The sequence below is a fragment of the Mustela nivalis genome, assembly GCF_964662115.1.
Source record: "Mustela nivalis genome assembly, chromosome: 3".
Taxonomy (NCBI): domain Eukaryota; kingdom Metazoa; phylum Chordata; class Mammalia; order Carnivora; family Mustelidae; genus Mustela; species Mustela nivalis.
The window spans coordinates 4,937,441-4,962,629 of record NC_139022.1 but is presented as its reverse complement, the minus strand read 5'-3'; the positions used below and the strand labels follow the sequence as shown (position 1 = coordinate 4,962,629).

The window sequence follows — 25,189 nt, the reverse complement described above, 5'->3', positions numbered from 1 at the left end:
CCTTTCAGAACAGAGGAAGGCTCCACATGAGGCTTTCCTCCTTTCCACCATGGGACTTGCTGGCACCGACCTGCCCACCCTGGTGGGCGTCCAGTCCCTCCACCCCTGAGCGCAGCATCAGAGTCATCCCGGCCCACCTTCCAGGGACTTGTTTGCAAATCAGTCTCTGAAAACTGCGGCATAGTTTCTTTGGGTCTGCAGGTCTTCTCCTGTCCCTCCAAGTCTCTCTGTGGGGAGCATGGAGCTGGGCAGTTGCAGCAGGGGTCCTGGGTTCAGGGTCCCAGCCCAGGGTCGTCTGACATCCCAGGTTTGCCATCTGGATGCTGTCAGGTGGCATCTCGTTCATGTGTGTTCTCATGTGATTGACGGTGACATGGAGAGTCTGATGCTGCTTACTTGTTTTCGGGCATCATGAGTTTTCTCTGTGGATTGCCTTGTCTGTGTTTGTTTTCTGCTCTGCTGTTGCTTGGTTTCCTGGCTCTGTAGGAGTCCCTGCCATGCTGTAGCTGTGCGTCCCGTTGTCTTCGGAAGCTACCTGTCCCTCTGCCAGATTGTCATTCTCCATGACAGAAATCCTTACCTGGGTAAATTCCCCGTCAGCTTGTTTTGTGCCCAGCCTGAGAAATCACAGAGTCACAGAATACCCTATTTTCTGCTACTGTCCCAGGTGACCTTGTGTCTGTGTTACCGTGATCCTGCTAAGAGGCCAGTAGTCCTTCCTTATTAACTCTGATTGCTGGATGCCTGTTACAGGAGGAGTATGTTTATGACTGTTCTAGGTTCTTTTTGCTCTGAAGTGATTGTTTTTCAGTGCTAATGTGTAACCTGGTTCCCTAACACATACATATTTTTATGTTATTCTACATGACTTCGTGTTTCAAGAGAAATGTACCTGAAAATAGATGTGGTCCCATAAGCACCAAAGTATCAAAAGTGTTAGTGTACAAATATAATTTCGTGGCATTTCCAGATTTTTCTCTGGCCCTTTTCTCAAGGCAGCACTGGGCAGCCCATAAAGGGGCTGAGAAGGGTGGGCAGTCGCAGTGAGCCTGAGAGAGCCCTCAGGCAGGACATTGTCTGCCCTTACCCTCCTGTTTCTCTGGGAGGGGCCTGGGTCATGAGGAGCCCCAGGGCTGGTAGCTCCTCCAGCCATTCATTCTGCCAGTGTTATGGGGAACTCCCTGGGCCAGGCACTCGCCATCCTGTTCTCTCAGAGCTCTAGCACATTCGTGGGTGGTTCCAGAGAGAGGACACGGCACAGAGTGTCACGAGACAGTTGGCAGGGGAAGCACATACCATACAGGGGAGAAGAGGCTGGCTGGGCCCGCTCTGACCCTGCGTGTCCAGGTGCAGACAGGGAGGGAGGGTGGAAGGTACATGCCAGGACTGTGGTCCCCCGGCAGGAAGCCAGGTGAGTGCAGGTTCCCCAGGGCCTGCCATTGGGAAGGGCACACGGCTGCACGTCTTCCTCCTCCTCGGGGAGAGCACAGACAGCCTCCCTCACGAAAGGTCAGCCAGTGCTGGGCCCTCACCACATCCTCAGACACCTTCCCAGCAGGACCTGGACTGGGAATATGTGGCCTCACCCATCACTGTCACAGACCACAGTATGTGTGCAGAGGGAACGGGACCACATTGTGATGACAGATGGGTGTTCACCCTGGTGCTCACTTGAGCCTCGGGGGCGGGAGCAGGGGGAGTTCCCACAGTGTGTCTTGTTTAAGTGGACTGAGAGGTGCTATCTTCCCTCGGTGAGGCACCCTGCCTCCAGAGTATGGGGGTGCTTGTGGGGGAGGAGGGGAAGCAGGGAGGAAGGAGTCCAACACGTGGGACAGTGTCCCGCTTGCCAAGGGCTCCGCGGGAGGTCTGGGCAGGCCCTCTCTGTCTCCCCTACTGCTCTTTGCCAGCACCGGTGTTTTCCCTCTCCCACGCTGGAAAACAGGCCGTGGAGGTGGAAACCATGACTTGACTTCTCAGAAACAGATGCCTCTCCTCCAGAAGCCGGTTGGGTAGAATGCATGGCCAGCAGGTGGCAGTGTTGCCACGGGACCCAGGTTTGCCTTGAGTCAGCATCTAGAGAACTTTCCAGAGACCTCCAGTCCTGCGTGGTGGAGGTGGATCGGCCAGGGTCAGGCGCCAGGGTCTCCTGGGCTTCAGGGACTGGGAATGACACTGGTGGACTGCATCCACCCTGGGGAAAAGCAGTGGAAAATGGCTGTTTGTGTGTATATAGCACCTTTAAAGTAGGGTCTTTTCAGGCTTGGGGACAAGCTGGGAAGATGGTCCCCTGCAGCTGCCTTCCTCTCTGGCACAGCTAGCAAGTCTGTCCACCATCTCTCCAGATCCCCCCGTGCTTGCTGTCCCAGGACCCTCGTCTGGACTCATGTGACCTGTGGCAGCTCCCTGAGCTCTCCTTGTTTTGAAGGTCTCAGCAGTTTGCAGGAGTTGTGCCGAAGTTTTATAGACTGTCTCTCAGTCTGTGTTTCATGTTGTCTCAGGGTCCTGGCATGACAGGTTTTAGGAAGAAGACTTCACAGCATGGCCCGTGTGTAGCATTTTATGGTCTTTTTGGTACTTATTTTTGTCTTTGTTGTTTGCCAACTGCCGCCTTGGAGAGAAGCCTTCTCTGACCACCTCATTTAAGAGGCAACACTCGCCCTCTGGTGGTCTGCCACACTTTCACGCTGGGACATGTACTCTCTGGACTGGACCCAGCTGGTCTCCTGATGACCACCTCTCCAGTACCCAGAACAGCCCCTGGCATCAGGAGCACTCACATCTATGTCACAGTAATACACGTTGGGGACACTGTCATTTAAGACTTGGGCTTCAAGTGGTAGAGTTCCAATCCCAGGACACAGACACCACGCTGACCACAGACAGGCCCCTCCACCCATGTGGTCACTAGGACACGGACATCACGCTGACCTCAGGCAGACCTCCCCCCCCACCCGTGTGGTCACTAGGACACGGACATCATGCTGACCACAGGCATACCCCCCCTTCCACCTGTGTGGTCACTAGGACACAGACACCATGCTGACCACAGACCCTCCCTGTGTGGTCACTAGGACATAGACCCCATGCTGACCACTGACAGACCCCCCCCAACTGTGCGGTCACTAGGACACGGACACCATGCTGACCTCTCACAGACCACCCCTGGCCCCTGTGGACCTTTGGGGGCTGTCGGTTCTCACCCACTTGATTTTCCGAGGACTCTTGCTTGGGTCCAAGATACATTTGCCGAGGGCTTTACTTTCACTCTGCTGAGTAGGCTTGCCCTCTCTGTTACCTTCCTGCAGTGTTGAGGGCTTGGGCACTTGGGATTTTGTGGAAGGGCTTCCCACCCCAGTTCTCTAATCTTCTGGGTCCATCCCTGGGTAGGGTAGGCATTTCCTTCCCTGTGTCATGGATGGGGCTTTTGGGTCCCAGGGACAAGGGGGAAGATGGGCCCGTGAGTAGACAGGCTTTCGGGTGAGGGTGGGCTGGGGAGTTCTTGCTCAGATGCAGACCTGTCCATAAAGGACACTGGCATCTGCAGATGCCCCTGCTAGCCCAGCTGTTGTTCCCAGGAAATGAGATCATGCGTAAGTCCCCTTGCCACTTGAACACTTTGTGCTGATTGTGTTTGACTGTGATCATTAGTGGCTCTAGAGACAGAAACCATCTTAATCAATGTTTTCAGAAGATAGCTCACAGCGTTGAACTGAGTCGGTGACTCAGGTCTCAATACAGAGTACCAGGGGTGCCAAGCTCCGTGCCAGGTGTCATCCTGCTGGCCATGAAAGATACTGTGACTCAGTGTATTCCAGGAAGAAAAATTCTCTGTTTGGGCTTTCTGCTTAAGTAAAACCTGTTCCATTAAATATTCAAAGAAATATTAGCATGTCCCTCCGGAAGATAGCTCTGGGTCTTGGAATGGAAAGCACAGCAGTGCTAAAGGGACCCAGGGCCAGGCCCACATGTGAGTCAGACGTGGGCCTTGGTCTCAGAAAAGCAGTGCTGTACCAAGCACGTTAATATCAAAGGTGCGCAAGTGGAATGATGGCAGGACAGATGAGGGAAGGTTGTCACTCATAGAGACACAGTCACACTTGTGCTAGGGGCTGTCTGTGTATGTGATGTGTGCAGATCAGGAGCAGGGCGGGCAGGGCCCCAGGGGCCAGGGACGGAGTGGCAGTGGGCCAGGGACAGAGGACCAGTGGGCTGGGGACAGGGTGCCAGAGACAGAGGGCCAGTGGACCACAAATAGGGTGCCAGGGACAGAGGACCAGGGGGCTTGCTTGGGACAGGGTGCCGGGGACAGGGCACTAGCAGGCCGTGGATGGGGAGCTAGGGATGGGGACCGGGGATGGTGTGTGAGCCTCCAAGGATGGGGCTGCCAGGCTGGCTGGAGCAGGAGTCCAGGAGCCTGGGGAGTAGAAAGCTGGGAAGGGGAGAGCCAAGGCCTAGTAGGGAGGTGGAACCAGCGTTTGTCATCACATTAGCACCAAGGACTGGTTAACATCGTGGGCATGGGTTGGCCTTTTCTTGAGACTAATAATAGCTGGTAGTTCACGTCTGTGTTTGCTATTTCTGCCATCATGTCTTCCAGCTCACTCTGACGGTTTCAGAAAAGTGCTTGTCATTATGTAACGTTTTAGGTAGTGACATTTAGATCCCATGAGGCTGAACAGTGCTGATTTGCATGCTGCAGAAAGTTCCTTGCTAATTAAAAGCCGTTAGGGAGCGAGACTCGGACAGAGCTTTGAGGTTTAGAACACAGGTTGTGAGATCAGTTTGCTGGGTTGCGATCAGCTTTTATTTTTCTTACAGAAGGACGTAGACAAGCAGACATCCGTTGCATGGTGTACAGTAAGGGTTTTTTCTGGCTTCCTGAATACACCTGCGGTGTGGTGGGTCTCTGTAGGCTCTCCCAGTGCACACACAGAGCAGGGGGGTTTCTACACACAGCTTCCTCCAGCAGAGGCAGGCCGGAACCCGTAGTCCTGCCTCTGCACAGCTCTTGCTCATGCTCCAGTCCCCAAGCTTTCTGCATCGGGCCTAGTCCCTCTTCTGCTCCAGAACCCTGAGAACCCTGTGTCTTCTCGCTCCAGCCTGTGTCTCTCCTGGTCGAGGCCATGCTTTCTTTGCTCAGCCAGGCTGTCTTCAGGGATTACTTTGAAAAATGAGCATAGCAGGGATATTTCTGTGTGTGCTGGGGATGGCCAATCTGGCTCCTACTCTTCAGGCCTGGTCCTTCCCCTCCTGATGGTGTGTTCATCACGCAGCTCTGCTCCCTGCTGCCAGGGTCCTGTGGGCCCTCTGGGCCTCCCGTTGCTCAGGAGCAGAGAAGTGCTCAGAGGAGCTGGTCTGGCCTCTGGACACCCATCTGCCTCCCGACATCGCTGTCCATGAATGTGGCTGTGCTGTGTCCTGGGGGGAGGCACAGGCCCTTCTCTGGGCCCTGTGGTGCCAGGGTTGGGGTTCGAGTCAGCGCTTCAAACAAAGGACGGGTTGCACGCCACGGCAGTCTCCGAGATCTTCTTGGTTATCACCGCATCTCCAGGCTGCCCTTCCACCCCTTGGGGAGGCTGGCCATGTGCAGGGCTCTGATGCACCCCCGCATCCATGCAGCCACACAGCCAGTGTGGCTTGGCCCAGCCCACTGGCCCTTTCCTGCACTCAGAGAGCCTCAGCACCATGTGGGGGACAAGATGATGCCGCAGTTTCCAGCAGGGTGTTCTGTGTGCGTTTCTCCAGGCTCCTACTTATAGCCCTTCCCCCAGAGAAGAGAAATGTCTGCACGCCGATGAAGGCCCTTTCCTGCAAGAGCAGTTATGGAGCCAAACCCAGACCATAGTCTGTGCCCGCAGGGTGTGGAGGCAGCTTGGACAGGGGTCCGAGGGCACGGAGGCAGCCCCTACCCCAGCTCAGCATAGCAGAGCTAAGCCCTGTCAGACCGTGGGTGAGCTGGAAACACTGCGTCTGTCCAGAGAGCCCTGATGGCCTCCCATGGGAAGGTCTGAAAGTTCTCACGTGGTTCACACCTCTGGACGATGTCATTGCCGTTTGGTTTTCCATTTCAGCATCTGGGCTGATGGACCGTGCTGTGCACCGCGAGCCCTGCTTGGCGAGCCAGGAGGCCCAGCTGCTTCCACCGCAGATGAGTGAGCCATTGGTTTCCGAGGGGGATGCCCAGGAGCTAAGACAGGTACTGTGTACTCACAGGGTCACCATGCCCCTGCATGGGGCTCCTTACTGCCTGCACACAGCTCCCCGCTGCGTGATGCTGGCCCCTCATCAACAGGGCCTGCCGTGTGCCCACCCGCTTTGTTCTCCTCTCTGGAGCTGGAGAACATAGAGCAAGAGCAGTGCCCAGTAGAAGCTCCTGTGTTTCCTGGCATGCACATGCGGTCAGCCTATGGCTGCATCCCCCTTTAGAATGTGTGCATATGCCCATGTACATGTGGGCTGTGTGAGTGTGCGATATGCAGGCACATGGTGGCTTTCTGTGTGTGTGTATGTGTGTGCCGTCCCCGTGTGTGGTAGAGGTACATGTGTGCACATGTGTGTGCTCTGTATATATGCTGTGTCTGTCCATGTGTGTGTTTGTGTGCATACTGTGCATGCATCCATGTGCGTATTGTGCAGGTATGTCTGTGTGCATGTTGTGCATGTGTATCCGTGTTTGAGCATGCTGTGCGTATGTCTCCGTGTGTATACTGTGTAATTGTCTACGTGTGTGCTGTGCATGTGTCTGTGTGCGTGCTGTGCATGTTGCATGTCTGTCCGTGTGTGCATGCTATGTCTGTGTCTGTGTGTGTACTGTATGTGTGTATGTCTGTCATGTGCATGCCGTGCATGCATCCATGTGTGTACCATGCATGCGTCTGTGTATGTCTCTCCATGTGCATGCTGTATATGTCTGTCCATGTGTGAACTGTGTGTGTCTGTGTGTATCTGTCTGCGTGCATGCTGTGCATGTGTGTATGTCAGTCTATGTGCATACTATGCATGTTGCAGGTCTGTCTGTGTGTGAGCATGTTGTGCATGTGTCTATCCATGTGTGTACTGTGCGTGTGTCTGTCTGTATGCATGCTGTGTGTGTTGCATGTCTGTGTGCACGCTGTGGATGTGTCTATCCACATGAGTGTTAAGCATGTGTCTGCGCTATGCATGTGTCTATCCATGTGGGCGCTATGTGTGTGTCCATGTGCATGCTGTGTGTATCCGCATGCATGCTGTGTGTGTCCATGTGTCTATCCATGTGTGTACTGTGCGTGTGTCCATGTGCGTGCTGTGTGTGTTGCGGGCCTGTCGTTGTGTGGGCATGGCTCCACAGGTACACGTACAACGGAGCATGCTCACTCTCCCAGATCTCTCTCAAGGGCCTGCCAGTGGATTCTTGAGGCTGCTTGCCACTTTGTGTCCAGCAAGTAGAAATTTAAACAATGTTTGATAGAACTACTTTTAGGTTCTCTTCAACCTAGGGCTGGATGATTCAGTGCTTTTTCTTTTTCCTTTTCAAGTAATTCTGAAGTAGATGCCTAGACATTGTATCTCATCACTCACGCATCCTCCGTGCACATCTTTAGAACGTAGAAACTCTTTTTTTTTTTAAAGATTTTATTTATTCGACAGACAGATCTCAAGTAGGCAGAGAGAGGAGGAAGCAGGCTCCCCACTGAGCAGAGAGCCCGATGCGGGGCTTGATCCCAGGACCCTGAGATCATGACCTGAGCTGAAGGCAGAGGCTACCCAGGCGCCCCTAGGACGTAGAACTCTTAAAAAGCCCTACGCCATGGTGTGCTTGCCTCAGGTCATCAGACACCAGTCTGGTTCAGGGACATGTGCTGCATGTTTATTGGCTCACAGCCCACTTGAGGCCTGTGCCGGCCACTCAGCAAAGACTGTCTTAGGGTATGGCTTCCCTCTGTCCTTGCCGTTTGCTTCTCGGTGTATTTGTAGGGAAAACTATGTTGTTTCTCCGTTGAGATTTTGGTTTGCCCCTGGTTCCTTGCTCAGGGGTTCTGCAAATCTGGGCTCTACGTGAGGAGGCCCTGTCATCATGGTGCCACAGACTTCCACCAGGGCACAGGGGGACTGTGTGTCTTCCCACGATTTTAAAGAAGTCTTCCTGACATGTCTGCATCAGCATCGCCTCCTTTAAGCTTGGCCCTTTCCTTTCTGGAAAAAAAGCACTCATCTTTGCTATGGGATATGTTAAATATGCACGATTTGTCACTCTTTCCCCGGTCTAACTTAGTCACTCTGAGTGACAACCCACAAAAACGCTGCTTTCTCGCTGCAGCCTGCAGCTTCTGCAGCTTACTAACCCAAGAACATGGCTTCGGGGCTTGAGAAACCCTCATCCTCTGCAGGAAATGCTCCCCTTCTCCTGAGGGTGGATGCGAGCCAACATGCCTCAGGTTGGTGGGATTGAGGACCCTTTGCCCACCCTTGTGCAAAGGCATCCCATGGCTTTGTGTGGGAGATGTCAGGATTCTCTCTGGAAATTCTGGTGATGGCTGTGCAGTTTGAGAGGGCCCTTGTGTCAAACCGGCGGTCTCTGCCCTAGAAGCTGAGACGGCAGCGGTCGTGATGAAAATACAAGCTGCTATGTCCACGAGAGAGGGACCGTGGGCTCAGCCCTGAGCCTTCTGGTGTCTGTACTGGGAGCAGCAGAGGCCGCAAGTCAGGACACTGAACACAGGCTGGGGAAGTGGTGACCCCTGAGTCGTGGGGTTGGGGAGGGCTGCCACGGGAGAGCAGGGATTCACATCGGCTGGCTGCCCGTCCTCCTCCCTGCAGGGACTGTCCAGTTCGCCCAGAGACTGTCTTCTGGAGGTAAAACACATGTTTCCTATTTAGAGAAGAATTCTTAGCTGTGCACTTGAAGCTCTAGCATAAGTAGGAATGAGGTAAATTTCTGGGGAAAACAGAAATGCAAGAACCGCCCCCCCCCATGTTCAGCTGTGGTTTCTGTGGTGGATGCCATTACCGTCCTTACGTGGAAGTGGGTCCTGGTGACTTGCCCTGCAGCAGGATGCTGAGAGACACGAACGGCTGTGGTTTCCCCGGGGCCAGTGTGCTCCCTGCCTGTGCCAGCTCCCACCACACAGAGCCCCGGACAGCCGTCATTGCAGCGTCTACCAGCCATGGGGAGGGTGTGCGGTGTCGGCGGCCGGAAAGGAAGTGGATGTGCTGGGATGGGTTTGGCAGAGCGCCCTGAACCCTCTCTGGTCTGATGTGTTGGCCTGTCCTGCCCTAGAGCTGTTGCTGCTGCTTTGTTACAAAATCTGTCTGTCCCCTGGTTATGTCGCTCCTATTGCCTCAGGGCATCCCAGTGTCCCCAGCTTCTCTTCCAGACTTTCTCCCCTCACTGCTCTGTCCGGTCCCGCCTCTGCCTTTCCGCACCCCAGACCTGAAGAAACTGAGCACGGCACAGGACAGGGGACAGTAGGCGCTCCTGTCCTTCACAGGGATTCGGGGCATCAGGTCGCTGTCCCTATGGTGGGGGTGCGGCACGGGGACCTGGGGCTTCGGGTTGCAGCCTCTGTGGTGGGGTGACACAGGGACCCTGGGCATTGGGTCGCAGCCCCCATGGCGGGGGTGCAGCGTGGGGCCCCAGGGTTCAGGTCGTGGTTTTGGACTTAACTGTGGTTAGGCAGTGCAGGCATTCTGCCATCCACGTGTGATTCTCCATAAGCAGGAACCACAGAGCCCAGGATCCAGCAGGGAGACTGAGGGTTGGTTCACAGATGACACAGGGTAGGGCTCATGGCGGGAGGGAGCACAGGAGCAGCTCAAGGACCAGCATCCCTTCTGCCTGTGCCTTCTCCTGCTGGTGCAGGCTGTGTGCTGGGATTCTGCAGAACTAGTGTCTCATTCCCGTGTAGGAGGAGTAGAATTCCTTTCACGTCAGCTCTGCTCTCCCTTGTCTATACCCAGTATTCAAGCCTGTCCTAGTGCCCGCGTATCCTTTCTCAGCCTTTCTCCCATACCGCCTTGACCCAAGAGCATCGGGCTTAACACATTGTTCTTCGCCTCAAAATTAATGTCTTGTCTGTGTCGCACTTTCCATGGTCTGGGCGTGTTAACGTCTAGAGGGATGACAGAGCTCGGATTTTTGGATGGCTACCCGCGCAGAGTCCCGGGGTATCACGCCAGCCATGGAGCCTGCCACCGTGCTTCCCATCTGTAGCGATGGCAGGACAGGCATTCCAGAATTGACATGCCCCTGGAAGAGGGGTTGGCTGTGCGGGTAAGTGGGTCAGAGTGCAGGCTAGGGCTGATGCCTTCCAGCCCTGGGAGGGCATGCAGGTGCCTTGCTGGAGTGGGCTATGCGAAGAGCCACTCGTGTCCACAAACCCACCGACCCGCACCTTTGTGCCAGGCAGGGGAGACAGGTCCTGTGAGCTGTTTTCCAGGTGGTTCGTTCCTTTCATTACTCTCGGGGCACAGTAAAAAGGGGAGGAGGTTGTCAGTGTTTGTATTTGTGGCTTTAATACCAGTCCAGGTGTTACTCACAAGTGTTCGTCCTGTCCTGTGTCATCTATTAAACCATGAGAAGAGCCTGGGTCATGGGGATGACCCAGGAGCAGCCTTGTAGCTTATGACGTCTGTGACAGTTGACATTTCAGCGAGAGGACATGTGTCACAGGATGAGCCCTGCCCTGTCAATCCCAACATCCTGGGGGGGCCGCGTGCCTCCCTGGGCCAGTCTCTGCCTTCTGCAGAAATGTGCACAGTGACGCAAACTGACTCACAGGACAACGTCGTGGGTTTCCCATCTGCTGTGCCATTACCGTGGTCCCTGGTAGCTTTGAGCCTGCTGTCACGCCCCCCCATCCACCCCACCCCGGCCCCCTTTGGTTTCCTGTGTACCCCTCCCCTGGGCTGGACTGCTTCAGGGCTCACATTCTGTCAGCTGTGGCCCCCACTCCAGGGCAGGCCTGTGTGCTGTCTGGGCTGGTGGGCCCTTGCCCTCACTGACTGAGCTGGGACAAAGCTGGACCACGTGAAGGCACGGACCACATCCTATCCCCTCTACTGTCCCAGAAACACGAACAGGGTGGGAGTGCCAGATAAGGGGCCTTAGGGTTCCAGAGATTGTCATGACTCAGCAAGCATCTTCAGAGCGGGAGGAGCGCAAGGGCCTCTGAGGGCCAGGGAGCGGACGCCTTCCCATCTTCCTGAAGTGCTCACCTCTGCTGTGCGGGAGTCTTACTGTCGAGCGCCTGGCTGTCTTCTAGAATGCTGATTTTAGGGTGGTGACTACTGCCTTTCCACCCAGCGATGGCACATGAGCGCTGTGCTGTGCCCCGCCCCAGATGGTCTTCTCTCTCTCACACATGACCTTCCATGCCTGGCTGTCCTCACTTCCCGCTGTGTTTTCAAGCTGATCTGTCTTTCCTTTCACAGTGGAGTAGTGCATACTGCAGGATGGCTCGCTGTCTGCAGCGGTCATGCAAACATCACACATGGCATCTGTGGGTCATGTCTCTGCTCCTCGGGGGCACATAGCATGCACAGTGTGGAATTGCTCCATTCCGGGATAATTCCACGTGGACTTCATGAGCAGCAAGGCTGCTCTCCATAACGGCCACAGCGTTTCACATTCCCGCCGGCAACGGGTGAGGGAAGTGAGTCTTCCAGCTTCCTTTTTCTCTTTCAGGATTCCTCTGGGGCACCTGGGGGGCTCAGTCAGTGAAGTAGATGCTTGCCTTGGCTCAGGTCACAATCCTGGGGTCCTGGGATAGAGTCCGTATTGGGCCCCCCGCCCTGCAGGGAAGCTGCTTCTCCCTCGCCCTCTGCAGCTCTCCCTGCTTCAACTCTCACACGAATAAAGAAAAGAATTGTTATGGCTCCCCGCAGTTCTGAATGGATTTGCGGATCCTTTTTTCCATTTCTGGGGGGGGGGGTAAAGAGGCTGCTGGAAACCTAATGTGGATTGCGTTGACTATGTAGGTCACTTGGAGGCGTCTGGGCGTCTTGTTCATCCAGGAACACAGGACCCCCTCACTGTTTCGGTCTTCTTTAATTTCTTTCAGTGCGATGTGTGGTTTTTAGGACTTTCATCTATTTTCTTACATTCTGGGATGAATCCTGTTTGGACCCATCGTGACCTGGTAACGAGCAGGCCAGTCCCCAGTGTCCCCCTCTAGCCCTGGGAGGTGTTCACCATATGCTGGCTGTGTCTGGACCTTGGGAGGCCACTGGGAGCTGCAGTGAGGGCTGACAGATCCCTGAGAACTGCATGCTCAGAGTCTGGCTTTGGGAATGCAGTGCTATGGGGACCTGGAGCGTCAGCTTTCCCCTACAGCTGCTCGGAGGGTTGTGGAGGAGGGGCCGCGGCAGGGGCCTCCCTGGAAGGAAGCCTGTGCTGTTGTCCACATATGGCCCTTGTGGCCTGCAGGAATGCAGCCGAAGGGACGGGTGGGACTTGGGGGTGGTCTATGAGTGCTGAATGTGACATATCGTAGCCTAGAATGTTCTGTACAGTCTCCAGAATTCTGACTGTGCTGGAAGCCACTTTTTCCCTCTCTGCCTTCTCTGTAGCACTTAATGGCCCCAACTGGTAGAACTGTTTGGACGTGCAGACAGCTTGATTTATCCCAGCTCTGTTCTTAAATGGTTGCTAATTTCTCACTGCAAGAAAATTCACAGTTTTCCAGTGAGTCAGCTGCAAAACAAAATGAGGGCAGACAGTCTAGCTCATGCTAAACTCACTGTAGGTGCTTCTTGTGAACATAGGAGTGCTCTGAATCCTGGAGTCTCATCGCAAAGTAGAACAGAACGTCTTCCTTCAGACCCTGGGTGAGGCCACAAGCACACTACAGGGTCGTGGGAACACGCTGTGTGCCCTCCCCTGCTGCAGGTACGTGGTGGACACCCAAGGCGGAGCCCTCCAGGACCTCGGGCTCCCCGAAGCCCACACTGGGACAGCCTCCCCGAGGGGCACACGTGTGGTTGAGCACATCTGCCTCAGTGAACGTACCTCCTTGGATGGAGGAGCTGTTCCCCCGTCTGTATGCACACAACGGAGACGTCTCTGCGTCTGCTGTGTCTGCTGTTGGCAGATAGAAGCCATCACACCATGTGTGGCCAGGGCAGCAGAAACCACAGGAGTGTGTGCTCTGTCCCGGGGACCATGTCCCGCTTCCAGCCCAGGCTCTCTAGATGCACATGTCCCCACCGCCTCTGGTCTCGGACGCACCCCATCCGTGCGCAAACCTGGTGGAACGTCTGCGGCCCTCGGGCTCCAGATCGCTGAGCATTTCTGCAGCTTCTCTCCTGATGCTGCTCCAGGACAGAGTCTGCGCTGCTTCCCCCTCAGCTCTGTGCATGTGCTGTGTGGGGGTAGATGCATCCACAGACAGGGCCAGTTGCAGGCCCACTTCTAGCGAGGCAGGGGCTCCAGGAAGAAAGCGCACAGCCTCCTGCCAGCTGATACTTCAGAGTCTGGCAGCCTGACACACTGATGACTGGACAGCTTGTCATTCTGGGCCGCAGAAGTCACAGCTGCGTGACGGTCTGGCCAGTCTTGGCGTTCCCCATTCTTTCCACCCATGTTCTTCCTTAAAGGGAAAAGCGCTGGACCAGTCAGTGCTTCAGAGGGACCCTAGCTGGAAGCTTCCTCAGTCCTCTCTGCAGACTCACGAGCCATGCAGGTCCCTTGGGGTTTTGCACTGTGAGGTCATTTCAGGTGCAGTGTGAGGCATTCACAGCTGCTAGGGGGGGTGGTCCCAATGAGACGGCGTCATGGTTGGACCATTGAACAGGGAGGGGGTATCCCAGTGAGACAGCGTTGCGGTTGGACTGATCGACAGTGTCGGGGGTCCCAATGAGATGTCATCGCGGTCAGACCATTGGACGGGGAGGGGGGCCCAAGAGACGGCATTGTGGTCAGACCAATCGACAGGGTTGGGGGTCCCAATGAGATGGCATCGCAGTTGGACCGTTGAACGGGGAGGGGGAGTCCCGGTGAGACAGCACTGCAGTTGGACCAATCGGCGGGGACGAGCCCTGTGTGGATGCCCCAGACTCCATGAAGGGTTAGAGTTGATTGGTCTTGCTCACAAAGGGAGTGCATGCAGTACCTGTTACTGCTGCGTGTCTGTGCGTGAGTGGGTCACCTGTGGGCCATGGTGGTTCTCCTCTGGGCGGGGGATAGTGGGGCCATCCCAGAGCAGGGCCCTCAGCCAGGGAGCCCTATGGACATGTGCAGAGAGCACACCATTCATCAAGTAGCAAAGGACCAATCTCATGCATTATGCCGTGTGTTATTTTCGTGTGGAGACGATGACTTTTTATCTGATTGGGTCACACCAGCGGTGTTTCTCATTTTTGCAGGACACCAACTGGCTCCATTGGAGCCAACTAATCTTGGGGTCATAAGTTCGAGCCCCGTGTGAGGATGTAGAGATTACTTAAAGAAATACTTAAAGCATTTTGAGAAATGCTTCTTTTTTACCGTTAAGAATGTGAGCGTTGGAGAATCTAAAGTCACAGGTGTGGCTCTCCTTATGTGGGACCTTTTTTTTTTTTTTTAATTTCTTTTCATTGTAACCAGTATTCATTGTTTTTGCACCACACCCAGTGCTCCATGCAATCCGTGCCCTCTCTAATATCCACCACCTGGTTACGTGGGACCTTTGCCATAGCTGCTCTCAGCTCCAGGAGCAAACCAGGCTCTCGAGCCCCCTTCCCGGGGCTGTCTGAACGGCTGCTGATCCCTGGGAAGGTCAGTTTGCCTTGTTAAGGGACGTGTGCTATTCCTGTCAGTGCCAGTGCTGTGACGTCTGTGTCATCACGTGGGGACACGCAAGTGTCGGCTCTTTGCATCTGGGCCGTGCTGTGGGCCAGCTGCAGACAGAGCGTGGGGTCTTGGGCATGCCCTCTCAGCCCAGTGTGTGAAACAGTCCGTTTGAGGGTTCATAGAGCCCCGCGGCCCTCACCCTCATTCAGGACAGGTGGGGACAAGGAAGCAGGACACAGAGCTGCGTGGACAGGGTCACGCCCCTGTGCCACTGCTCATCTGAACGGGTTCAGGACGTTTCCTTTTCTTCTCTAGTCCTGTGTCCTGACCTTATTGCAGCGTGAGTCCTGGAGCAGGACAGTGCTGACAGCTCACAGAGCCTACTGAGCCTGAAGGACCATCATTATGGTTGACGAGGACACAGAGGTTGTCCACAGCACATGCGGCCTGAGGGACCCACACAGGGCAAAGGCCGTTCGTGGGTTTTAAGCCGGGTGTGAGTTTGTGTCCACGGCCAGCCTCCCCGGGGCTGTGGTGTGCATGTGCCCGGTGCATGGGGACCTGCAGGCCGATGGAGAGGGGTCTTTGAGCAGAGCGGCACTGAGGACCTGCCTCCCACGGTGCTGAGCTGACTGTTTACTGTGCGTTTGGGACTCAGCCACATGAGGTCATAGGAACGCGGTGGAAAAGACCTCCTACATGAGGTCATGCAGCCCATCCCTCGGAGCCGGCTGACCCCACAATGTACTTTCCAGAGCCACGTCCAGGTTTTCCAGTGACTCAGCGGCTCCCAGAGGGCACAGAGCCTGGCGTCTGAGCCTGCTGCCTGGGTCGGGGATATGTCCCTGCGCCCGAACGGGGCTCCCAGGGATGAGGCCATGTGTGCACACAGAGGTGCGGTATAGCCTGCCTGTGTCCAAACACCTGACTGCACACAGCCTCAGACCCTCCATGGCACGGGTGCAGCGGAGCCCCTGCCGCGGAGCCTTCCAGGACTTGGCGGGGGCTCCTCACGCCCCACTTCATAGTTTTCACAGCTTGTTCGCATTTGTGAGCTCATTCCAGCCTCCCCGCTCCTGAGGAAGGGCTTGATCTTACTAGCCTCTGACCACCTCCCTGCCTCTGATCTGGTCCACGTGGTGGTGGGTGGCACAAGGCTGCCTCATGGAAGCGCACGGGCACTGTGGCCACGCCATCCCCCTGCCCTCAGGGTGCCACATGCTCTCCTAGGCCTGGGCCGCTCCCAGTCTGCAGTGCCACCGGCCGAGCCATGACCATGACATCCATGTGTGGCGTCCTGCTGGCTGCATTAGGTTTGGGGCCCTCACTGCTGACTCCCATCCCCATGGGGCAGCGGACTTGGAACGCAGCTGTACCCGCTAGATCCCTTGGGAGTTGGTAAATGGTACCCAGGACTCCTGAGAGGACCCACAGTCTGTAGGTCCTTCATCCTAACGCAGCCAGGGGCCTGAAACTCTCCTTCCAAGAGGTAGTAACACTTAACTGCAAGTAGGTGGTCATTATGATTCCTCTTAAAGTCATTCCTTTTTGTTGTCAGCTTGAGGGTATTAAATTTTTCAGCACAGGCTCACCACATTTCACAGTGCAAGTAGTCTCCACGGGCTTGCAGGAAAGCGGCCGTTCCAACAGTGCCTGAGACGCCTGCAGCATGACGCGAGTCCCCAGAAGGCTGAGGGGCCTGCTTTTCCAGGGTTAGCCGCTCTTCTTACAGTGCCCCCAGGGCTGTGTTTGGTAGCTGCTTCCTCCCCTCGAGCCATGTGGAGGTATAGTGAGGTGTTTTCTACAGATCAACAAGAAACAGGGCTGGCTTTTCCTTTTAAATCCCATTCTGCAGTCAGGACATGGGTGTAGACAGGTAATGAAGACCAGGACTGGGTCATGCTTGTGCTCTGGGCCAGCCCTCCCTACTGCTATGTGACTGGAAGAGCAAGCAGTGCCCCAGGGACTTTGTCAGGAGGCATGGGGGCTGTGGCCTGGAGCAGGGCCAGAGGGCTGATTCCTCACCTTTCTTTGAGCTCTGCTGCCCTGGGGCTTGGTGTGTCCTGGGGGCCAGAGCTCCCTGGGGGTCGGTGCCATCCTGGGTAAGAGCTCCCTGGGACTCACTGTGTCCTAGGGGTCAGAGTTCCCTAGGGGTCAGAGCTCCCTGGGCATTGGTGCCATCTTGGGTCAGAGCTCCCTGGAGCTCACTGCGTCCTGGGGGCCAGAGCTTCCTGGGGGTTGGTGCCCCCTATGGGTTGGTGCCATCCTGGGTCAGAGCTCCCTGGGGTTCAGTGCATCCTGGGGGCCAGAGCTCCCGGGGGGTCAGAGCTCCCTGGGGCTCACTGCATCCTGGAGTCCAGAGCTCTCTGGGGGTCAGTGCCCCCTGTGAGTCAGTGCCATCCTGGGTCAGAGCTCCCTGGGGGTCAGTGCCATCCTGGGTCAGAGCTCTCTGGGGTTCAGTGTGTTCTGGGGGCCAGAGCTCCCTGGGGGTTGGTGCCACCCTGGGGGTCAGTGCTGGTGAGCTGCAGAGCTGAGACCCAAACCCAGGATGGGAGGACAGAGTGTTTGCATCCCCCCAACTCACAATTTCCAAAGTACTGTAAAAGTGATGGAAAGAGATAATGTCTGTTTTTGAGAGTTTAAGAAATGACAGCCCCTCCTGCTCTGTGCGCTACTCTTACAGATCCTGAGGAAGCTGAAGAGTCTCGCCCTGGACACGGAGACAGAGCTGGAAAGGCAGGATGAGGCCCTGGACGGCATCACTGCGGCCGTTGACCGGACCACCTTAACCATCGACAAGCACACCCGACGTGCCAAAAAACTGACCTAGCACAGGGGAGCGAAGAAGTGACTGGTTTTGATGACAGTCACTGCCCTGAGTACTTTGTTCTCAGCACGTGCACACGGGAGTCACCCCAGGGGCCCGTTAGTAGTCAGAGGCTGTGCCCCAGAAGGCACAGGCTTGCCTCAGGGTGAAGGGCTTGTGTGATGTGACCCAGAGCACAGCACATGCAGGAAGGAGGAGGCCCCGGAGAGGGGAGTTCTGCCTGCAGATCCAGCAGGCCACCCTCTAGCCCCACACCCACTATGGTCGCCCCAGTTCCTTCTTCCCCTGCAACCTGTAGGCCCCAGCTCCCTTCTCCCCTGCCTTCTGCAAGTCCCTGCTTCTTGAGGGCCCCAGTTCCTTTTCCCCGCTGCCTCCCACAGGCCCCAGCTCCTTACTCCCCTGCTTCCCTGGGCCCCAGATCCTTTTCCCACGCCCCCCCTCAACAACCTGCAGGCCCTAGCTCCCTTCTGCCCCCGTGCCCGCAGACCTCAGCTGCCTTCTCCTCTGCCTACTGCAGGCTCCGGCTCCCTTCTCCCCTGCTCCCTGCAGGCCGCAGCTCCTTCTGACCCCCTTCCTGCAGGGCACAGCTCCTTCTGCCCGGCTCTAGGCAGGCCCAGGCTCCCCACTCATACTTGAGTGCTTCAGAGGGTCACAGCAGCAGGACAGCCCTTCTCTGCAAGGCCGGCTGCACAGAGTACTCATTGACTGCTTTGCATGGCCAGCATCCCCACTGGCTGAATTGTCTTCTCTTTCTATTCTTGCTAGCTGTAAAAGGGCAGTGTAAATCTGTGAAAGAAATGTAGTGATTTCTGAGTCCACCCACCTGGACCCTGCCTTCTGTGTTCACAGAACTTCTTCTCCAGGACCATGTTTAGGCCCAAGCCCGCCTCCCATCTGAGGCTCCTCTGCATGTGCCCCTCCCTAGTCGCAGGTTCTGGTTTTCTCTGACTGGTTTCTTGTTGGTCAGACTGTGACTTTTTACCTGAAGTCCAGTATGTCTCAAAGTTGTCCTGCGAACACTGGGATATTCTTTTCACTGCTCACCTATAGCCAAGTGTGAAGATAATACATATTGTACCTATTTTAAAAACTGTTGATTTTTTTTCTTAAAATGCCCCATTTCTATCCAGAAACAAAAGAGCAATCATAGTTTTAGAATATATTTTGAAGACATGCATTTCTGCTGCTTTTTGCTTGGCTTTGAGTGTCTTATTGGGAGGACCCCTCAGAGAAGGACAGACAGGGCAGAGTGGAGAAGAAGGTGACCCCTTCCCCTGTCCTGGCAGAACAGGCCCCCTCCAGACTGCCGTTGGAGTAGGGTCCCTGAGGGCAGTGCACCCACAGCTGCCCTTGAGCCTTGTCAAGCTGACCCTTTGAGGCGCCTTTTCTCTGGTTCTCCTCCACAGGCCCTGTCCTGGCATTCTGAGTCCCAGCTGGTTTTCTGGCGCTGCTAATGAGTGACCACAAATGAGGGGCCTTAGGACAGGAGGCTGTGTCCTCTCCTGGGTCTGGAGACCAGGAGTCTGCCAGCAGGGTGTCACAGGGCCCTGTTCCCTCTGAAGGCTCCAGGGGCTCCCTCCTGCCTCTCCCAGCTCGGGGGGGACGGGACCAGGGATCCTGGGCCCATGGCTGCATCTCCTCCCATCCTGGCCTTTGCCACTGCCCACTCTGAAATCCCCCATCCCTTCTCTCATTGGGCCCACCTTTGTGTTGTGTGGCAGTTTCCACTAAGGTCGCATTCCAAGGTTTGGTGGAGTCATCTAGGAGCACTTTGCCTTCTGGAGGCTGACCTGTTCATGAAGACACAGGAAGGAGCAGTCGCAGAGAATAGCCTTCCCAGGGTCCTTCCAGTTCTTCCCTCTTTCTGTGTCCTGAATTCTATTTCTCATCTCCAGCTGCCGTATTTGCTCTGTACTCCACAACCTTCCCAATGAGAAGTGCTCCTGTCCTCTCTAGCACTGGTGCGAGGGGTTGCTCCCAAGCTTTCCCAGCACAGTGAGGATGAGGACTGCTCTCTCTCTCCATATCCGTCTGTGGAGAGAGCCCTGAGCCAAGGGGAAACAAACCTGCTCATCAGTGACACTGTCCTGAATTGCTAGAGGGTGCTGCTAGGGAGGTCAGCCAGTGTCCACTTGTCCTGAAGACAGGCACTGCTCAGCACACACTTTGGCCAGTGACAGGAGTCTGCCCAGAGCAAGTCTGCTGCTGTTTGGGATGCTTACAACCCTGGACACCAGGCGAGAAGATCTGTGGGACTGAGGCATTGTACCATTATTAGAGGGCTGTTGTCTGGGCTGTTCTCTCCCACAAACACCTCAGTGATAGAAACTACACTCTGTTTCTCTGCGGAATTAGAGTGTTGAAAAGAAAGGTCCATCAGGATCTTATAGTATTTACTAACCTTGATTTGACCCCAATGTGTTCACCTTAGACCCTTCCAGTGGCAAAAAATCCATAGCCAAACCCCATTTGCCTGGAGCCTCAGCACCAAACCCTACCTATGGCACTGACTGCTCGTCTCCATGGTAGACACAAAAGTACAAAACACTTTGAAACCAGGCAGTAACTTCAAGCCCAGGTGTACCCCCCACCTCCCACTGTTCCCACAACTGCTTCTCACCCTGAGTACTCTATCCCCACTTCTCTTCACCCCAAGTACTGTAACCGCACACCCCACTGCTCCCACCACAAGTGCTCTAGCTCCACCCCCACTATTCCACACCAAGCGCTCTAACTCCACCCCCAGTGCTCCCGCCCCAGCTGCTCTAACTCTCCACCCCAACTGCTCACCCCAAGTACTATAACCCTACACCCCACTGCTCCTACCCCAAGTGCTCTAACTGCACCTCTACTGCTCCCACCCAGAGTGCTCTAACTGCACCTCTACTGCTCCCACCCAGAGTGCTCTAACTGCACCTCTACTGCTCCCACCCAGAGTGCTCTAACTCCACCTCTACTGCTCCCACCCAGAGTGCTCTAACTCCACCTCTACTGCTCCCACCCAGAGTGCTTTAACTGCACCTCTACTGCTCCCACCCAGAGTGCTCTAACTGCACCTCTACTGCTCCCACCCAGAGTGCACTAACTCCACCTCTACTGCTCCCACCCAGAGTGCTCTAACTGCACCTCTACTGCTCCCACCCAGAGTGCTCTAACTGCACCTCTACTGCTCCCACCCAGAGTGCTCTAACTGCACCTCTACTGCTCCCACCCAGAGTGCTCTAACTGCACCTCTACTGCTCCCACCCAGAGTGCTCTAACTGCACCTCTACTGCTCCCACCCAGAGTGCTCTAACTGCACCTCTACTGCTCCCACCCAGAGTGCTCTAACTGCACCTCTACTGCTCCCACCCAGAGTGCTCTAACTGCACCTCTACTGCTCCCACCCAGAGTGCTCTAACTGCACCTCTACTGCTCCCACCCAGAGTGCACTAACTCCACCTCTACTGCTCCCACCCAGAGTGCTCTAACTGCACCTCTACTGCTCCCACCCAGAGTGCTCTAACTGCACCTCTACTGCTCCCACCCAGAGTGCACTAACTCCACCTCTACTGCTCCCACCCAGAGTGCTCTAACTCCACCTCTACTGCTCCCACCCAGAGTGCTCTAACTGCACTCTTCAGTGCTCCCCTCTTCAGGTGCTTTAACTTTATCCCTATCACTCTTCTCTTTATGTGCACTCACTCCATCTCCTCCTACTATACCCTGGTTTGGGTTGCCTGCCTCCGCCTCCATGTTTTGGAGTCTTGTTGAGAACAAACTGGGAGTGGCCATAACATAGCTCCTGGAAGCTGGACTAGGGGAAGCAGGTGAGTAGTCTGGCTTAGGGTCTCTCCTATGATCTTCAGGTAGCCTGGGAATTGCTGTGTTGGCTGGAGCCGAGTTCTCTGGGTCAGGTGAGTAGATTCTCTGGGGAGTGTGAGGAGGACCATCCTGGTCTGACCATAGTCAGCAACAGCCGGCTCTTTGGAATGGGGCCTCTGGCATCTCCTTCCTGTTTTACTCTCCTGTTGTGCACTTGAACTCTGACATTGGCACTCAGTCCTGGTGTGGGATTGAGGTCCCCAGGTGCTTTGTTCCTGCATCAAAATTTGTTTGCCTTTCAACTGATGAGTGGGATTGTGTTGGTCCGTTGTCACCCTGTGAGGTGTGTGCACACCCTGAAACACAACATGCTTTAAGTTGGGTTTTGCTCGGCATAACTGGGCTAGAAGCAAGACTCTTTGCAGCTGCTATTCCAGCCTTGTGCTGACAGACTGCTGGTTCTCAAGAGCAAACAGTCCTGAGTTACTCAGTGTTTTGGGGCAGGGATGGGCACATATCTTCTATAAAAGGCCCAAAGTAACTCCTTCACCTTTTGAGCCGTGGGATGCCTATTGCAGCACCTGAGGTGGCTGTTTACAAGACAGCAGCCTGGACCTGTAAGCAGATGGTCTTGCTGTGTTCAGATAAAGCTGCCCATGACATCTGAGTGGCATTAATTCCATGTGCTGTGAAATGTTTCTTTTCCGGATGTTACCTTTGAACTACTTGAATTTTAAACTCGTCCCAGCACGCAAGCTGTAGGATGCATGGCAGGCCCACCACCTGCACAGAGGTGTGTGTTCCTTATGAGGCTGCACTTGGCCTTGTCCTGGGGGGTGACACATGGCCCTCTTCAGCCCCAAACTCGAGTGTGGCCTGGGCCGAGACATCCCCACACGTTCCTGGTCCGTGCTCAGCTGCCCCGAGCTTCAGAGGCTGTAGCGATGACAATAGTCCTATCCCCTTAAAAGGCAGAGCTGGGAGAGGGGAGGAGGGTGAGGGGAGAAATGACTGGCGCTGGTTTCTACAGTGGTTTTCTCTACAGGCCCCCAAATCCGCACACGCAGAAATTTTAGGAGAGAAAAAAACAAATATCCTTGAGATTTTCAGACACCACACACACCAAAACTTGACTATGTGCAGGCAGTCAGGGTGGGGGCTCTTGCTTGGGTTTGGGGTCTGATAAAACTCCCTCTCGGAGGCAGCTCTGTTGGTTGGGGCTCAATCCTGGCGTGAGACCACCAGCCTCACCTGCAAGGAGCCCCCTCCATTCTCACCTGCTGCCAGTTTAATTATTAGCTACAGGTTTGAGTAAAACTTGAAAGATGCAAATTGTAGTCAGTTTTCACATTTGCAACTGATTTCCACATTCACATAATATTTCAAACTTCTGGCACCCATCTGGAAACTTGGAACAGCAGTGAGCCTGTCCAGGAGGTAATTTTCCCTGATTCATTTTGAAAGTGAAAAGCCACAGGGCTGGAGGCAAGGGTGGTCCTGCTTCCCAGAAGGGCGGCTCAGTCCTGGCCCCTGGTTTCCTCAGCACAAACAGGCAGGCAGGAGCATAGGGAGGGTATCGCTTTGCAGATCCCAGGAGCTCCTCCCAGCCCAGGAGAGCCACACGGGCCCTGCTCCATGTCCAGGGTGGGGGGCCATGCTGCCCGGTAAGCAGCCCTAGGCTGCGGGGGCAGGGAGTGGTGGGCAGGACCAGCATGCAGACTGGACTCCATCAGCCAGGCCTGCACGCCCAGGGCTCCAGCAGGTGTGGGCAAGCATGTCCTCCAAGCACAGTTGGTGCCTTGTCAGGCACACCTGCCATCCCAGGGCAGTGGCTCCACACCAACCCTCTGGCTCATTCTCCCACCAGACTCCGCAGGGTCCTTGAGATGTTGCTCACCATCTCCTGTCCCCACCTCTGCCTTTTTCTCTCACCCTAAGAAGAGAAGTTGAGCCAAGGACAGTTGGCTTGCTTTCCCCAACTGACCTGCTTGGAGCAGACAGGGAGGTTAGGAAAAGTGCATCTTCCCAAGAAGGAGCAAAGGGCTTGTGTGCCTCTGGTTGCAAGGCGCAGAAACCCAGGTGTAGGTGGAGGAGGGTCAGGGCCTCACGGGCCTCCCGGGAAGTGCTCACAGAGCCAACACTACTGCCCTTGAGGCTGCCCCACCCACATACAGTGGCCTAGCCACACACTGGCACGGAAGTTGGTGAGGCTGATCCTTGCGTAGAGGTGCCCAGATGCCCTGGGGAGGGTGGGGGCAGCAACTGTAAGGCAAGAAAGTGAAAATGAAGGGAAGAGTCCCTAAAGTTGACTCGAATGCTAGCCAGGGAGGCCAGAAGGGGTGCACGAATTGCTGTCATTTCAGAATCACAGATCCCGAGAGAAGCACGCTCAACCAGAAAGTCATCAGTTACAGGCCCGGAAGGAAAAGGTATGCACTGCATGTTCTACCAGAAATCGACCACCCTTTGGTCCAGCCGATGAGAAATCGTTAGTGTCAGGAATTGCAATTCTGTCTTATCCTGGAATAAACCCATTCTTGCTGATAAAATAACTAGTTCAGTTGAGTTTCCTTGATGGCTAATGATGAACATTTTTCCATGTGTCTGATAGCCATTTGTATGTCTTCTTTGGAGAAGTGTCTGTTCATGTCTTCTACCCATTTTTTGATATGATTATCTGCTCCTTCGGTGTTGAGTTTGGGGAGTTCTTTATAAATCAAAACCACATTAAGATACCGCTTATACCAGTTAGCAAACATCAACAAGACAGGAAACAACAAATATTGGAGAGGATGTGGAGAAAAGGGGAACCCTCTTATACTGTTGGTGGGAATGCAAGTTGGTGCAGCCTCTTTGGAAAACAGTGTGGAGATCCCTTAAGAAATTAAAAATAGAGCTCCCCTATGACCCTGCAATTGCACCATTGGGTGTTTACCCCAAAGATACAGATGTAGTGAAAAGAAGGGCCACCTGTACCCCAATGTTCATAGCAGCCATGGCCACAATCGCCAAACTGCAGAAAGAACCAAGATGCCCTTCAACGGACGAATGGATAAAAAAGATACAGTCCATATATACAATGAAGTATTATGCCTCCTTCAGAAAGGATGAATACTCAACTTTTGTATCAATGTGGATGGGATAGGAAGAGATTATGCTCAGTGAAATAAGTCAAGCAGAGTCAATTATCATATGGTTTTGCTTGTTTGAGGAGCATAAGGAATAACACGGAGGACCTTGGGAGTTGAAGAGGAAAAGTGAATTGGAAGAAATTGGAGGGGGAGACAAACCATAAGAGACTGTGACTCTGAGAAACAAGCTGAGGGTTTTGGAGGGGAGGGTAGTGGGGGATGGGTGAGCCTGGTGGTGGGTACTAAGGTGGACACATATTGCATGGAACACTGGGTGTAATACACAAACAACAACTCACAGAACACTGCATCAAAAACTACGTAAGTATTGTATGGTGACCAACATAACAAAAAAATTTTTCAGGTTAACAAGGAAAAGCAGGGAACATAGAGCCTCATGATGTAATCTCGGGTGTCGCCATTGGAACCACAGGCTGTGTTTCCCAGTGGATGCGACACTGGTTCCAAATGTGGCAATGGCTCTGAGAGGCACTGCTGGGGTTGGTCAAGAGGATTAGGCCCTGGCACCACACTAAGTGCTGAGTGAATGCTTCAGTCGCGAATCAGACATGTCTGCCCCTGTGTGTGGTCTTGCTCTGAGAGCTCATGGAGAGGCCCGAGAGTAGCCCTGAAGCCTATGGCAGATACCGTCCACTCTGCACGTGAAATCCCACCTGGCCA

At 54.8% G+C, this 25,189-nt stretch overlaps 1 protein-coding gene and 1 long non-coding RNA gene across 3 annotated transcripts in view; one reads left to right on the top strand and one right to left on the bottom strand.

Moving 5' to 3' along the window:
- SNAP47 (synaptosome associated protein 47) overlaps positions 1-18,750 on the top strand; it is a 44,575-nt gene extending 25,825 nt beyond the window's left edge. For both annotated transcript variants that reach the window (XM_082724282.1, XM_082724281.1), the window contains exons 4-5: positions 6,072-6,196; positions 17,430-18,750. In XM_082724282.1, the coding sequence (XP_082580408.1) occupies positions 6,072-6,196; positions 17,430-17,576 (272 nt within the window). In that variant the 3' untranslated portion in view covers positions 17,577-18,750. The remainder of the gene's footprint in view (positions 1-6,071; positions 6,197-17,429) is intronic.
- A 434-nt stretch (positions 18,751-19,184) lies between these two features.
- LOC309861412 lies at positions 19,185-24,864 on the bottom strand. Its single transcript, XR_014309932.1, has 2 exons — positions 21,155-24,864; positions 19,185-20,489 (listed from the first exon to the last, which is right to left on the bottom strand). It is a non-coding gene; the product is annotated as an uncharacterized lncRNA (long non-coding RNA).
- Between the last annotated feature and the right edge of the window lie 325 nt (positions 24,865-25,189).